At 35.5% G+C, this 16,716-nt stretch overlaps 1 protein-coding gene and 1 long non-coding RNA gene across 7 annotated transcripts in view; one reads left to right on the top strand and one right to left on the bottom strand.

Annotated features, from left to right (window-relative positions):
• Positions 1–16,716, bottom strand: part of LOC139943859 (uncharacterized) — a 295,369-nt gene that overhangs the window by 72,451 nt on the left and 206,202 nt on the right. The gene's annotated exons all lie outside the window — the stretch shown is intronic.
• Positions 1–16,716, top strand: part of LOC139944139 (unconventional myosin-XV-like) — a 67,637-nt gene that overhangs the window by 3,524 nt on the left and 47,397 nt on the right. For all 5 annotated transcript variants that reach the window (XM_071941103.1, XM_071941106.1, XM_071941104.1 and 2 more), the window contains exons 3-11: positions 5,119–5,232; positions 6,779–6,867; positions 11,341–11,404; positions 11,805–11,914; positions 12,391–12,562; positions 13,218–13,321; positions 13,966–14,029; positions 15,702–15,977; positions 16,597–16,701. In XM_071941103.1, coding sequence (XP_071797204.1) covers positions 5,119–5,232; positions 6,779–6,867; positions 11,341–11,404; positions 11,805–11,914; positions 12,391–12,562; positions 13,218–13,321; positions 13,966–14,029; positions 15,702–15,977; positions 16,597–16,701 — 1,098 coding nt within the window. The remainder of the gene's footprint in view (positions 1–5,118; positions 5,233–6,778; positions 6,868–11,340; positions 11,405–11,804; positions 11,915–12,390; positions 12,563–13,217; positions 13,322–13,965; positions 14,030–15,701; positions 15,978–16,596; positions 16,702–16,716) is intronic.

Raw genomic sequence — 16,716 nt, 5'->3', positions numbered from 1 at the left:
GACTGCTAATGGTATCCAGTTTTTAGTTTTTGATTGTTACAACTTTGTTTTTTTTGGTCAAATATAATGCAGAATTTATTGCTTTCAGATTAAATAGAGAAATAAGCAGTGAATCTGTCAGAACATCAGCCACATATTTTGTTCTTGGATTTGTACTGAAACTTTTGAGGGGCATAAAGGCAATGAATGACCATCAGGGGCATAAGTGTGATTGCCTCTAAGTTACCCTCCATGAAGTATCATCAGGGGCCCAATTTCATAGAGCATCCACGGCATAAAAAGTTGCGAAGCACAACAAAGTTATGCTTACCAGGATAAATTTACCAGCTAAAATACCATTTTAAATGTTCAAAATGGAACTGGTATTCTGCTTAGTTGTACTTAGCAGAAAAATGTTAAGCAGCTCTATGAAATAAGGCCCTGCAGTCAATTTCACGAAATGCTAAAATTTATTCTTTCTCGAGTTAGGACGAGTAACTGTCCTAACTTAGGATGGGTTCATTGTGTCCTTACGTCTATGGTTACAGAATTGAATTTGTCTAAGTCCTAGGATTAAGAATAATAATAATAAAGAGAAATTTATAAAGCGCAAAAATAATAGCAGAAAGAATCCGCCTCAAGGCGCTTTTAACACTACATTAAGTTAGGAAGAGTTTGGTGAAATCGGCAGCTGGCCTGTAAACAGTTCCAGTAGGCTACATAGCACTTTTGCTTACTCGTACTCTGGTAAGAGTCTTCTGAATGATTGGCACATTTGTTTATATTTTAGTTGCTGATTTATTTTTGTTTTTTTGGGCCATAGAACCAAGGCCCCATCTGAAATTTACTACTTGGGAATATTGTCACAATAATTTTATTGAGGGATTTATTATTTGCTTTCCTTTTTTTAAACAAAATGAACCCCAAAACGACCCTTCCTTATAATTTTGAGTAATGCTTTATTAGAAATAAATGACACTGATGCAGGTGACATATGTTTAAACTCCTTTATGGTCAATTTTGTGCAATGTATAACAGACATACATATAATGTACATCCCATTAAACAGAACCGGAACCACACCTACAAACAGAGTCCAAAGTTCAACAATCAGCTTGTGTACAATTCTACACCCACTTTTATGGTTTGTCTGTTCAGGAAGTTGTTTACTGTGCATTCAATTAATTATCCTTAACCTCATCATGCACAATGTTTGCATATTTTGCAAATCAAGAAAACCTTGAAACTAAATGAGATTCTGGATATGATGACAGTATCAGAATTGGGGATTTTTATAGGCAGTGGATATTTAAGACAGATTATCTAAAGCTGAATACATTTGTAAACTGAATACGGGCCTCAATTAACCCATAGAGCAATTGCTGTGGCCCCTGTGCTTTTGCTGCGGTGCCCTTTGAAATACAAGGTACGGTTTACATGTTCCCCATGAGGTGCCCCTTACCGGAGCAAAATCGATGCCCCTTACCGGAGCAAAATCGATGCCCCCTTCAAGAGCGAACTCAAGGCCCGAAAACATGAATGAAATATGTCAATTTTCCCTAGATGACTTTTATTCCAACTACACTTGGTATGACCCCCCCACCCAAACAATAAAAAAAGAGAAAAAAAGAAATAGTATATATATTTTTAAAATCAAATAATAATACCAGATCTACAAACTAGTATGTATTATGTACAAAAATGTGTTTATTTAAAGGTCTCTAGTATATGTAATTGTTCTTGAAGGTGGTTGTTGACTCAACCATCAAAACGGTTTCTTGCAAATGTTACTGCGACTTTTGACTGTATATCAGCAAACTGCTTAGCTTTTTTTTAAAGACAGTTAACCTTATAAAAAAACAGTTCACACTTGAAACGCAATCCACATTTAAATCAACAATGTCCCTGGTAAATTTAACCCATTTGTCCAAAAGCACAAAGTCATTACCACATGCAAGGCTTCTTTTCTCTAACTCCCTTTATTAAGTTAAGTATCAGGTGTCTCAAATTACTCTAAGCTTGGAAAGAGTTGTTCTCAATTTCACACCAGTCAGAAATTCACATTCCAACCTCTGTAAGTAATGACAATCGACCTGTAATTGATTACGTACATGCATTGGACATGGATCCAGGATTTCCCTAATTATTATAAACTCCATCATTTCCTAAGTAGGCGTGTGAATGACATCAGTGTTTGATTACGGTGTCTGTAGTTTGCATTAGAAACAAGATGCGTTAATTAGAGTGAATATTAGTAACACTTGTTTTAAATGCATGGCTTGAAACACCCAGGTAATTTAAACACTTGTACAGCATCCACACAACAGAAATAATCCAGAGGGCTTCATAAATGTTTTTCATGATGCATGCACTTTTTAAGAATCAAGTAAGAAACCACAAGGGAAACTGACTTAGTAAAGTTTTAATAATTTAGGTTGAACAAAGAAAACTTTACTAGCTGGACTGGATCTGCGACCTCTGGTTTAATGCGCCGGCGCTCTACCAACTGAGCTATCTAGCCCTATAATGTTGGCGACCTCGTTGTGGGTTCCAGTAAGAAGCCATAACTTGTACCTGTTAGGGATCACACCCAAGGGGAAGGGACAGCAGAGGGATTGAAGTGGATGCTCTTTTGAAGACTTACAATTGTTGTTAGGTTTCCAGTTCCACAACTACTCCTTTAAGTTCAGCAAAAACTTGACGATATGTGTTGTAGTTATGGCCTTAGCCTCTTCAATGAATATTTTAATTGGGCAAGTGAAAAGTATGTACTATGTACCCAGGCCTATAGTCGACAGCTGAACAGTAGTTTCAACTTTTATTTCTGTACACAGTAAGCATGTAAATCTTTTACCCAACCTCTAAAATCCTCATAAAAGAGTGAAGTCAAATATTGCACATATCCTACAGACATGTTGGTTAAGATTTTGTTGAACTTAAAGGTGCACACACAATAAAAACATGTTTTTAGACTATATTTAGCAGAACTTCAAAATCCAGACTGCATGGCTTCAGAAGTCTATATGGTTGCATGACTTTGAATTTTGTATTGGTCATCCACCTCTTGAAAAAAATAGTCTGCGCCTGAATAAGAGGCTACAGCTTCAGCTGCAAGGCTAGTTTTGCCTGTCATTATTTGTTGAAGTAAAGTATTATCATTAGCAACAGTTGTAGCTGTGGCCATAGCCGTCAGTTCTCCTTGCCAAACCATTTCTCGGCTATGATCAACATTTTCACAGAATTTTATTATCATATAATCTTCTCCCCCAGCCAATTTTGTTTACTCTTAGTGCAATATTTAAAATGATTGTACAGGTGTTTTTCCTGATGCCTGGGCTGAAAAAAATAATACAATAAGATTCAATTTCAATGCCACACGTACAATATTGTAGATGCTAATTTTCTCAGAATAACTGGTTTCAAACACAATTTTTTTACACCAAGCAATAGGCTATTTTATTTATTTCTTTTCTGATCACCCTTCTAGTGTTTTGGTTAAAATCGTGCCATTTTATGTACAGATTTGTTTTTATGAAGCATATTCTAATACAAAGTGATTACTTCACAGACCTAACGACCTGTGAATGTCAATAATTTATGAGGCGTACAGGCGTCTATGAAGGTTTTTTAGAAGGGAGTTTATTGCTTATGTCAATGACAAGTGTTTTTAAAGGAATGCTATGACATAGAGCTGTTATTGTTTATTAAAGCCTATTTGTATGTAAAGGCATTATTTTTTAATAAAAGATTATTCTTTTAAAACATTTTTAGGTTGAGGACAGACAGGTACGATCTGGATTATGAAACAGATTATTGGAATATTTTAGGCGTCAATAAAATATGAAATATAAACTGCCCTTTTTGTATTTTTAATCTTCATTAATTCGAAAGTGTAAATTTAAAACTTACCACAATATTTAAACACCTCCTTTAAGTAGCAAGTTGAATCTATGATCAGCTTGATGGATTTGCTTGCTATTCTGCATGTAATGGTCTGTTGTTATATCCCATAAAGGTAAAATGGCCCATTAAACAAGTCAATGTGGGCAGTGAATCAGCTGTATAGTGTTCAAATATCACTTAATGTAGGTCAAATCTGTGGCTTGAAACTATAAGAGAGCTCTGCCAATTTGTTTTGTTGATTGAATAGGAGTCAGAAAAAAATAACTGGTGGGGATGGGACAGCGCCTGCTCATCAGAACACTCGCCCCCTTTTTGCTCCCCAAATGACATAAAAAAATGCACAAGCGAATGGTACGTTAAATAGCCCCCTCTGAAAAGTGTTTTACCCCCCCCCCCCCTTCAAATTAAAATGTCTAGTTCACCTACTTACATTCTTCCGTTTCATATCGCATGTACCTGTTCAAAGTGAAACAGTTTAATATTATTTTTTAATGATCCCAGGTAAGCACTGCAGATGTCTGACTCTGCAAACCCATAAAAGCAGTCTGCATTTGCCAACATATTTTTATATCAAGTCCCTAATGTAGAATTTAAGCAGATGAGTTATTCGCACACAGACTAATTGTCTGCTTCAATAATGCAACTCTGAAAACCCTACAACTTTGTATTTAATGTACAGTACTGTATGAGTTGACATTTTGTTCTGAAAACTGATATTTTGTAAAACTGGTTGTGTTTTTTTGCCAGCGGGTACTGCAACAAAAACTAGATGTTTTAATCGATGCGGTACCCGCTGCTAACATGGATTCTAGCTGCCTCTAGCCACCTGGCTAGCTCGATGGTCTAGTGGTAATCTGCTCTAAACAATGCAAAGGTTTTGGGTTCTAATCCCACCCGAGTGATTTGCCTTTTGATTTGTTTTCACAGAACTCAGGGAAAGAACTGAGTATACAGCGCTTAATACACATCAGTGTGAAGCCCGATTCATTCTTCCTGCGAATGCAGAGTGAATTTTGACGTCACATGGCTGTTTTTGCAGCAACACAGGATTTGAACACAGTTCAACTGTTGCAAATTATTCGTTGCGAATTTGTGATGTCAGAATTCATTTTACATTGACATTCGCAGCAAGTAGTATGAACAGGGCTCAAGGGTAAAAATAAATCATATTCTATAATGTCCCTCATGCAAAAATTACATCTTAAATTTGAATTGCTTATATTTTCATTTTGACAGGGTACACCAATATGGTTCGACTCTGGTGGAGAGTATCCACTACCAGGACGAGTTACAGAGACATATGGAGGGGAGGCCAGAGGAGTCCAGGTACAATGTGTCATGGATGGAGAGGTATGATACTGTAGCCTAGTACAAACCAATCAGAACCATAGTGAGGCTTGGAGGAAAATAGTCTGGTATCTTTGGCTTATTTAAAATGATTGCCAATGTTTCATGACAAGTCTTGGTGCCAGATAAAAATGCTGGTAATGGCATTGGTAACATACTTCAGGAACAGGCCTTAATCATAACAACTCTTGTACAAATGTTTAATGCTGCATGACAACAACGGACATAGAACAAACCTTGTACAGATGATCAATTTTGCTTGGTAAAAAAAAGAATTATATGAAAAAACCTTGTACAAATGTTGAATATTGAATGACAACAACTAGATGAAAGTTGATATTAACAACTATTGTACTTTAATTTTGCAAGACAACAAACAAAATTAAAAATTTATATTAAATCTTGTACAAATATGTAATATTACATGACAATCAAAAAATTGAAAACTCAGATGAATAAAAAGATTTTGAATGTTGGATTTCCATCATTTAGCTACTATGGGCAATTTTTTAGGCCTATACTCTATTTTCCAGATTTGTATAATGATATGTACATACTGCAAGCTGTTATTATAATTTGTTGCTGATTGAGTGCAAGATATGATGAAAAGCACATGGTTGATCGCAATTTCAGATATCATTATTTTTCCTAGTTAGGGACACTGGGGTAATTCAATAACTATAGTTATATTGTTATTGGAAATTAAATTAAAAGATTAATAAATATTAATTGGATAAATGAAGGATCTAATTCGGATTATTGAAAATAATAAGGCAAAATCAATTTGTTCATAAACAAATGTTTTGTATAATAAAAAAAAATTAGGTCTACATGAGAGTCTGCTACAGGACATTATGTAGACAGGCTGGATACTGTGCAAAGCCAATTGAGAAACACTGTCTCCATACACCAGGGGCCTTTCTCAGACCCTGGCTTGGGCTCCGTCTTCGAGTTGGGCTCCCCTCACTGCGAACGCAGTGGAAATGCACCGCAGCATTTCAAGTCTCTTTTTGTCGCAGCGTGTATTTTGCTTACAGTGGTGGTTTGTACATGGAGCCAGAGCCAATTGCAATATTGGATTTACTAAATGATGCTTTTTTTTCACCACTTTAATTACCGTTATCAGTGTGGTGAGGCTCTTTGGATCCTGGGCGATGGTTGATTTTTAATCTAATCAAAATGTTTTTGTGCTCTTTTTAATGTGTTTTTGTGCTCCTTTTACTGTGTTTTTGTGCTCCTTTTAATGTGTTTTTGTGCTCTTTTTAATGTTTTTCTGTCACAAATTTGTTGCCTGTGTGTTTATACATTTGATATTTCATTCTTTTTTTGTAATATAGTAATATTTTGATAGATTTTTTTTGTAAACTGTACATTTCGGCTTTTACCCGCTGTATTGCAGTGTTTTAATAAACCATGAATAAAAATAATAATAATAATTTATAAAATATTGTTTACAGCATTGAAGAAAATACGCAGCAAATTTGTGTTAACAGTTTTCATAAATTTTTAAATGCTTAATGCACATTATTCGTGTTACATTTCCATCCAGATGTATACAGTATGCAACCCAGGTGAGAATATACGGATGCGTCATGATGCATTGGAGATTCAACACTTTGAAGACATGATTCAACTCAGGTAACAAACCAAAATTTAATCTCTAATTTTTCTTATTCCTGTCTTTGCTAATAGCTATTAAAGGGTTTATAATTTCTTTTTACCCTTACACTGACGTGTATTAAGCGCTGTACAATTAGTAGTTTGCCGAGTTCTGTAAAAAAAACAATCCCAAATTCATTACAGACAGACCATAAAACATTAATTAATTTAATAATTACACACATTGGTGTTAGTGTGAATTCAAAGTACCGGTATTTTTTATCCCAGATATAGAACTATATTAAACTTGACTAAAGCCACAAGATTGATTGGAAATCATTTTTTTTACATTCTTAAATTTTGACAATAGAAAAAGCTGTTGAAAACTGTTTACCACCAAAAGGACCTACTATTATAAATGTTAAAAATAGTTAATGGCCTGACATTTCGATCCTAGCAGAGCCTTTCTCGAAGGCTAAATGACTACACAACACAACACATATGAACATATATAAGTGTTACATAAGTAGTCAAGTAGAAATACATGACTAGAGAGAGGCAGAAAACACACAGAAATAAAAAAAAAAAAATTCCTATCGAATAGACCTAAGTACAATCAAATTAACAACAATAAAACATGTAAAAACAATTCTGTTCAATCCCTTTAAGGGACTTTAAACCTGCAGACTGCCAACGCCCTTTACTGTAAATCATGTCAGATAAAGTTCTTGAAAATGTTAATGGAAATTTAAGCCTAACAAAACTGTTTTTGATCAGAAAACATGAACTGGTTAACCTGGTTTTAGTTGTTGATGAAATGAGTCGTTGCCATGTTCACTTAGCTCGGTGCACTTTTTCAAATTCCTGGCTACTGTCCATACCATGCCAACCTTTAAAAAAGTAATGAATGCCTTCAGTTTAATCTTGACCTTAGACCTATTCAGCCCCTCATTAATCAAATGCCTTTTGTGGCTTTCAAGTGTTACATGTTTTAAATTGGAGAATATTTTAGGTCAATATTTATGAAGTGTTAATTTCAATCATTAACGGCCAATTACAGTTTTTATCACAAATCACTCCCTGGGTTTCTGTGCAACGACTTATTAATTGGAGCATCTACAAGTTGTATTATAAAGCATAAAGAATAAATGGATCGATGTTGACAATCTGTATTATCATTGACAAGTCATTGTACTTCCCAACCCCCAACTGCCCCCCAAAAACACCTCAAAATAAAGAAAGAAAGACAAATTAGTACCCACACCCCAAATACACTTGTAAGAATCATGGCCCATTTTTAATAAAGCTATCAGAGAAACAATCACAACCAATGCACTTTATATTGTAATTTAATTGTAGCCTGTTTATGCCTCCAGTGATAAGCAGATTTAGTGGGCGTAGTTCAGCTTGTCGAACATTCGGTTAAGTTTGACTAGGTTTTAAATTAAAATGTTTTGCAATTAAAACAACTTGCATGAGAAAATGTATTCAAACATAAAAAATACATTCTGAAATATCCCAAAACAAAACTGAGATTTTAATAACCAAGATTGTTTGTATCATTAATTGCTTTAAAGGGAGGGGTCATTAAGAAAATCAGCATTAAACCTATGCTATAAGACATAAATAAGACTGATGTTCGGTATTTTCCCGAGTTCTGTGAAAACAAATCACAGGCATATTACTCGAGTGGGATTCGAACCTTTACAATTCTTGAGCAATAAAACGCCTGTGATTTTTTTCACAGAACTTGGGATAGTACCGAGTATACAATGCTAACACACATCGGTGTAAGGGTAAAACCAAAAATTAATATATTTTGAGTAAGTTCCAAACATTTGCCTTTAAAACCCACACACTTGAAACCTTATAGTGCCCGACAGGTGTTTGTGGGAAAATAACACACTTGAAAGAGATGTTACAAAAAAGCTCTTTAGCATTCAGTTAAAAGGGATGGTGCAGGTTGAACTGTAATGATTGTGTTGCTAGACAACAGCTTCGGAAGTATAAGGGAAATTATGGCACCGAAGCTTTCATGAATTAAGTGCCCTTTGGCTACCTTATAGGATAGGAGCAGTAATTTATCAATGTATCTCCTGTCATTCAATCATCATATGTCAGGTATAATATATTCAACTAAAATCCCCATACATTACACAGTAGTCTGTATTTTATAATTGGTTTGTTGGCCATTGTGGTGAGGTATCACTGTATCAAAGGTGAGGCTTATTTGTTTATTCATTCAACCTATACTCCCAGTCTTCGTTACTGTGCAAAATGAAATTTTGATTTTCTGGGATTAAATAAGACAGATAATTTGAGCATAGCTGTATATCATAGCTATAAAGAAAATTATTTAATAAACGAGTGTATTTAATACTGACCTTGATTGATTATATAACTAAAACAATCTTGGCTGAACTGGCAGTCTAGATATGGCGCTAAATCCCTAAATAAATATTGACAAGTCCCACTGTGATCACTTCCCATAGGACCATGTCTGGCTTGTCCGAGACGACCTACATTTTATCTAAGATGAGGTTTGCTGTATTATCTCCATGCTAATTTACAGCTGTTTTGTCATCCACAGACTTTGTCTTGTATACAATTCACATAAAACCGTATATTAATTAGGTATACAATTGTAACATAAATGTTCTAGTTAACGCGTTACAAGAAACAAAAAAGGTTCTATCTAAATCTAATTTCATAACTCTGCTCAGCGCAGAATTTTGTGCAAGCGGTCTATAGAATTACATGCTTTACAGGGCACTAAGCGCACAATTTGTCTGTAAGCAAAGCCATGAAAAACTTGAGGTGATCTGGTCCATCATAGAGGTGGTCTGATAAAAAAATCTGAAGCTTTCCTTCAATATTGTGACTTGTGAAATTTCTATGCTCAATGTTTATTGTTGAAATGCACTACAACAAATGTTTCTCTTTTGTTTTGTTTTTAATTAGTTTTGAAGACCTCCCCCCTAAAAACAAAAAGTGGGGAACAGTTAGAATCCTGTAAGCAGTAGTAGAGTACCGCAACATTTGTATTTATTGCATTATGGACAAAGAATACTGTTGCCTAACCCATCCTTAAAGACACTACACTATTGGTAATTGTCAAAGACTAGTCTTCAAAGTTGGTTTATCTTAACATGCATAAAATAACAAACCTGTGAAAATTTCGAAGTTGCGAGATAATAATGAAAGGAAAAAACACCCTTGTCACACGAAGTTGTGTGCTTTGTGATGCTTGATTTCGAGACCTCAAATTCTAAACTTGAGGTTTCGAAATCAAATTTGTGGAAAATTACTTCTTTTTCGAAAACTACGTCACTTCAGAGGGAGCTGTTTTTCACAATGTGTTATACTATCAACCTCTCCCCATTACTCGTAAGCAAGAAAGGTTTTATGATGATAATTATTTTGAGTAATAACCAATAGTGCCCACTGCCTTTAAAAGGGGGAAACATTAAACAGACTTAAGAAAGTTGAAAAAATGCCTAAAATATCCTAGGAGGAGAAACACAGTCAATGTACATGAGAGATAAGGAAATGCCCAAAGCACCCTAAGAGGAAAAACACTGACTCATAGAATGGTTGAGAAAATGCATAAACCATCCTAGGAGAAAAACAACCACAGTTAGCATGTCTTTTTTCTTCCTATGATGGTTGAGGCATTTCCTTAACCATCCTAGGATTAAAAAGACATGTTTACTGTGTTTTATTCCTAGGATGGTTAAGGAAATGCCTCAACCATCCTACGAAAAAAAATAGTTGCTTAGTGTTTTTTAATCCTAGGATGGTTAAGGGAATGCCTCAACCATCATGTTAATTGGGTGTTTTTTCTAGGATGGTTTATGCATTTCCTCAACCATTCTGAGTCAGTATTTTTCATCTTAGGATGCTTTGGGCATATCATCATGTTTATTGACTGTGTTTCTCCTCCAAGGATATTTTAGGCATTTTCTCAACTTTCCTTAGTCTGTTTATTGTTTTCCCCCTTGAAGGATAGTTTAGGCAAGTGTTGCAGAATTGACATTTATTAAAATCCTGGAAAATATTCAATTAAATAAGGAGGATTCCTTTTTAGAGAAATGTCTGAAAACTGTACCAGTTTTTAAAGAGTCAACCAACATAGAGATGACCCAACACTTGTACCACATCTGCTCTAAAGACAATGCTTTTGATTGCCAATGATTGTTGTTCTGAATTCCATCTGAGTGTATGCCTGTGGATTTTTGTCTGCAGGTTTATGGAAATTACTATGTATATGATGCATAGAAGTGCGAAGGGCGTGGGCTCAAATCCCACTAGAGTGATACGCCAGTATTTGTTTTCATAGAACTCGAGAAAGTACTGAGTATACAGTAAGAACAAAATTTATATTCTTTATCCCAGATGCAAATTAAGCATCTTTCAAAAAGTATACGGGAAACGTAAGATACAAAATAACATTACTTATTCTTGATGCAACTGTATAAAAGTAATTTCTGTGTTTGTTGTGGTCTTTTGCAGAGATCTTCATGAAGGATCCATACTCTTCAATCTGAAGACACGATTTGACAAGGGACTAATCTATGTAAGTGTATTGCCTCGAGTCACTCTTAAGGGCCGAGTCACATGGGGCTCATATTAGCAACCTCCAAAAAATCTCCAAGAAGACAAATAAAATTCATGTCAATTTTCACATTTGTCTTAGAGACAGCAAGATGTGTTCTCAAAGTGTTGCTTTTCATGCAGTGCAGTTGGTTACCTCCAAGTTGCCTGTAAAATATTGCCCTGTATATTGATGCCTTAAAGGCACTGGACACTTTTGGTTTTCCAAGATTTGTTATTTTATGCATGTTTGGATACACCAAGAGAGAATACTGGTCTTTGACATTTTACCAAAGGTGTCCAGTGCCTTGGGAGACCATATTTGACGAGCTTATTAATTAATTTTTTTATAGTCAAGTACTGTGTTTGTTGATTGTTTTCAGACCTACACAGGAAGCATTTTGGTGGCAGTCAACCCATACAAACTATTTGACATCTATGGCATTGACACAGTCAAGAAGTATCAGGGGAAAACCTTGGGAAACCTACCTCCGTATGTATTTAAGAGTTTTGATCATTGTTATTACCGTACATATTTACTAAGTTTTGTTTTTCTCCTAATATTGTTGCAAAATTCCATAAAAATACTCATCTGAAATATTGTCAACTTTGAAAAACAAATTGAACATTTTGATTACTATTGTTAGTACATATTTTTGATAATGAAACCAAGGATGCCTCAAAAGTGAACATAATCACTGTAGCTTGCAAGCCTGAGGAAAACATGGCCATGGCATTTTATGAGGTTGTACACAGAATGAGCGGGATAGAAATTTTACCGCTAAAAAATAATCTAATACAAAAACAATCACCTTGATTTGTTTCCATGATTAAAGAAAAAAATTCCTAGAACTTTTTTTGTAGAAGGTCCAGAAATACAGTTCCATACTCTTCAATTTAAAACAACCTGAACTAGAACAACATAATTTAAAATGTAAATCGTTATTTTATCATTTTTTCTTTCTACAGCCACCTATTTGCCATTGCAAATGGTGCCTATGCACGAATGCAACAAACTGACAAGAACCAATGTGTTATCATTAGTGGGGAGAGTGGTGCAGGCAAAACAGAGAGTACTAAACTCATTATGCAGTATCTGGCTGCTGTTAATAAGTCCCCATCCAACCTCACAACAGAGCGGGTAAGTGTGCTTTGGGACGCAAGGTTTTAGCCAGGATTTTGAAAAACAGTGCCCAAATTTGCTGGATTGCAGTTTTCAAAAAACACTCCCAAAAAGACAGATCCATTCTTAGCTATACCCATTCATTCATTAACCAATCACAACTGCGACTGCACTTCCAAAAGTTTAACAACAATTTGCCATGTTAAAACCCCATTACAAATGTAAGGAAGTTACTGCCGTTTGGATACTGCCATGTGTGGCTCAGTTTATAGCTAACTTGATGTTTGAAGGATAGAGATGAACGTCTATCCCGCTTGAGTGCAGTTGCCAGGTAGTTGCTATGGTGAACAAGGGCCCAGTTTCACAGAGCTGCTTAAGCAGAAAATATTGTCAAATGAATGTTGTGGAGCAATAGCAGGATACATGATATGTGTGGCATGGGGCCAATTTCATAAAGCCTGTAAGCACAGAAACATGCTAGCACAGAAAAGTATTGCTTACCCGAAGCAGGTTACCAGCCAAAATTACATCAAGTTTACATTGTTGTGACTGGTACCCCACTCATTTTTTGCTTAGCAAAGAAAGTTGTCGGGCAGTTTTTTAATCATTTATATTTGTCCTGTTCCTCCTCATTTTGTAACCAAAACCATAAAAAACACATGTTTATTTCCAGATACTTGAGGCAAATCCATTATTGGAATCCTTTGGTAATGCCAAGACAGTTAGAAACGACAACTCAAGTCGCTTCGGGAAATACACAGAAGTCTTCTTCAAAAGGTACACACAATTCTGCAGAGTATAACAAACAAACAATGTTACAATGTTGTGAAGACCTGTTAAAATCACTGTTAAATCACTTATTGTAAATCTTATTTGTCTTGTAAATCTCAATTTTCATTGTCTGTCGCGCCCTGTCACTGTCCTTTGCTATGTGTGGGGCTGCATACCTGCAGGTAATGGTGGTTCATTCTACTTTTGCAGCCCCTGACCCACATAGCCATTTTTTTTTTTTTTTTTTTGCATTTTGGTTCGTCTTCGGTTAGTTGTATTAATGTTGTATTGGCCCGTTTAAGTTTATAAGTTGTTAATAGGTGTATTTCTTATGTTTACTTTTATGTTGTTTTGTACATTTTGTGCTGTTATACATATTTTGTTTACATTTTGTGGTGTTCTGGTCGAATAAATAATAATAATAATAATAATAATAATAATAATAATAATAATAATAATAATAATAATAATAATAATAATAATAATAATAATAATAATAATAATAATAATAATAATAATAATAATTAAGGTCTAGACAATAGTTCAAACGTGTCAACAGATTTGGGAGTGAGTAATACACAATTTGCATGTTTAAAGTTACATATTATTAAAGAATCCATGAGTAAGAGAGTATTATTATGTGTTTGTAGGGGTGTCATCACTGGTGCTAAGACAACAGATTATCTTCTGGAGAAGTCTCGGATAGTACAGCAGGTAAACAATATCTTTGGATTATACAACCACTTACAGACCTAGCGGCTCAAGCATCTTGTGCCAACGAGTGACCTTAAAGACACTGGACACTATTTTTAATTATCAAAGACCAGTCTTCTCACTTGGTGTATCTCAACATATGCATAAAATAACAAATCTGTGAAAATTTGAGCTCAATTGGTTGTTGAAATTGCGAGATAATAATGAAAGAAAAAACACCCTTGTCACAGGAAGTTGTGTGACTTCATATGCTTGATTTCGAGACCTCAAAATCTAATTCCGAGGTCTCAAAATCAAAATCGTGGAAAATTACTTCTTTCTCAAAAACAACGGTACTTCAGAGGGAGCCGTTTCTCGCAATGTTTTATACTATCAACATCTCTCCATTTCTCGTAACAAAGTAAGGTTTTATGCTAATAATTATTTTCAGTAATTACCAACAGTGTCCATTGCCTTTAAGTGGCTTGTCCCTAGACCACAAAGAGCCACACCTTTTGACATCCATTTTCTTACACTCGACCAAAAAGATCAAAGTTTAACATTTTCCAATATTTCTACATTAACTAAAAGGCCCTTTTCGAACTAACAGCTTCGGCTTTGGATTTGGCTCATCAGGCTATATCTTGGTCCCGCAGTAGTTTTGACAACTGCGGGACCAACGCGCCTTACTGTGATACTCTGTTTTCCATGACAAATTTGTTTACCTGCTACATATTAAGTAGAATTTGAAACTTTGCATGGTGGAAACACGATATAGAAAGGTTTGCGGTAACACCATGTAATGACCATCTCTAATGAGTTGGGGTGGTTCTGATAAGAACCGTTGGTTTCAACTCGACGTTTCGATCAGTATGCTCTGATCGTCTTCTGGAGAAAGCAGAATAATAAAAAATATTAACACACTAACCAGAGAAAGTAACACGGTGTTTAAAGGAACACGTTGCCTTGGATCGGTCGAGTTGGTCTTTGAAAAGCGTTTGTAACCGTTTTTTATAAAATGCATATGGATAGAAAGATGTTGTAAAAGTAGAATACAATGATCCACACAAACATGCCTCGAAATTGCATGGTTTTCCTTTTACCTCATCGACTAACACGTCGGCCATTTATGGGGGTCAAAATTTTGACTCCCATAAATGGCCGACCATGTTAGTTCGCACAGTAGAAGGAAAACCACGCAATTTCGAGGCAAACTTGTGTGGATCATTGTTTTCTACTTTTAAAACATCTTTCCAACCATATGCATTTTATAAAAAACGGTTACAAACGCTTTTGTTTTGACCAACTCGTCCGATCCAAGGCAACGTGTTCCTTTAACACAAATAAACAACAAGCAAAAAGGATTATGCAGAACAAGAAAAACACATGAGTGATTATTTAAACAAGTAAGTTTTTAGAGATTTTGGTAAAATAGCTTGTAAGGTACCCGATGGAAACTATTGTTCCAGAGTTTTGGGGCAGCATGGAAGCTTTTGTCACCAGTATTCATGGTGACAGTATGGGTTTTGTGCACAACAAGTAGTTTTTAGATGATAGAAGGCTTCTGGCTTACTGGTACAGTTGAATGAGTTCCGTTGAGACATTTAAAAACATTGAACGAGTTGTTGACTGTATTAATTTATAAAACACTTTTCGAAAACTGTTTTACTTTTTCCAAATTGCTGTACTTCAGGGACCCAATGAAAGAAACTACCACATCTTTTATGAGCTCTTAGCCGGACTCTCCGCCCCCGAGGCAGCCAAGTACGGCCTGCACACTGCAGAAAGATACCATTTCCTGAACCAAGGTGGCAGCTGTAAGATTGCAGGGAAAGATGATGGGGAGGATTTCTATCGTCTTGTCTCTGCCATGGAAGTCTTAAGCTTCAGTCCGTCAGAGCAGGATGTCATCTTTGGAATATTGGCTTCTATACTTCATCTTGGGAACCTCAACATGCGCATTGACCAGGTGGGGCAGATTGCACTAAAAGTTTAAGTCAAATTTTTGTATGTACATGTATGTTTTGTTTCTGACTAAAGAAAATGTCATTATACAGCCTTGCTCCTCAAATAACCTGCTCCTCAGTTCATTCCCTGTTCACTGCACTCCTGGGGTGATCATAGTTTTTCACATGCCGGGCCATCTATCTCATAAGTTAACTTAATCAGTATAGCTTGCAAGCCGGAGGTAAACATGTAAACAAGGGTACTTGCTATGTGAACCAGGAACACTGGGTTAACCCCTACTCTATGTGTTTTGGGTTCTTTTACGTCCACAACCAACCGTTGTACTACAGTTTAATTAATGTCCATTTGAATGACAAAGAAATTATGGTGAAGTATCTTGCTTAATTCAGGAAATATCGTCTTGAAGATTATCTATCTCGATCTACACATGCATTATTTTTGACTTTTATTTTGTAAACTTTTTTTACTTTTGCAAAGTTATATTGTCCTTTTGAATGGCCTGATCGGGATACAAATTATTCTATATAAAATCTCTTTGTAACTTTTAGCAGTGTTAAAATTAAAAAGATATTTTTGGCTGGCGCACTATGTTTTATTTTGATGTTTTTTTTTGTTTTCAGACGGAGAGTCCAGTTATTCAGAATAGGAAAGAGCTGAGTCTCGCTGCTAAGTTTCTTCATCTCCGTATTGAGGAGCTAGAAAGAGCCATCATGTTCAGACTCACAGTAAGTTAATTGATT

Source organism: Asterias amurensis, chromosome 11, assembly GCF_032118995.1.
Source record: "Asterias amurensis chromosome 11, ASM3211899v1".
Classification (NCBI taxonomy): Eukaryota; Metazoa; Echinodermata; class Asteroidea; order Forcipulatida; family Asteriidae; genus Asterias; species Asterias amurensis.
Note: the sequence above shows the minus strand (reverse complement) of the source record. Positions and strands in the feature narration are given on the sequence as shown.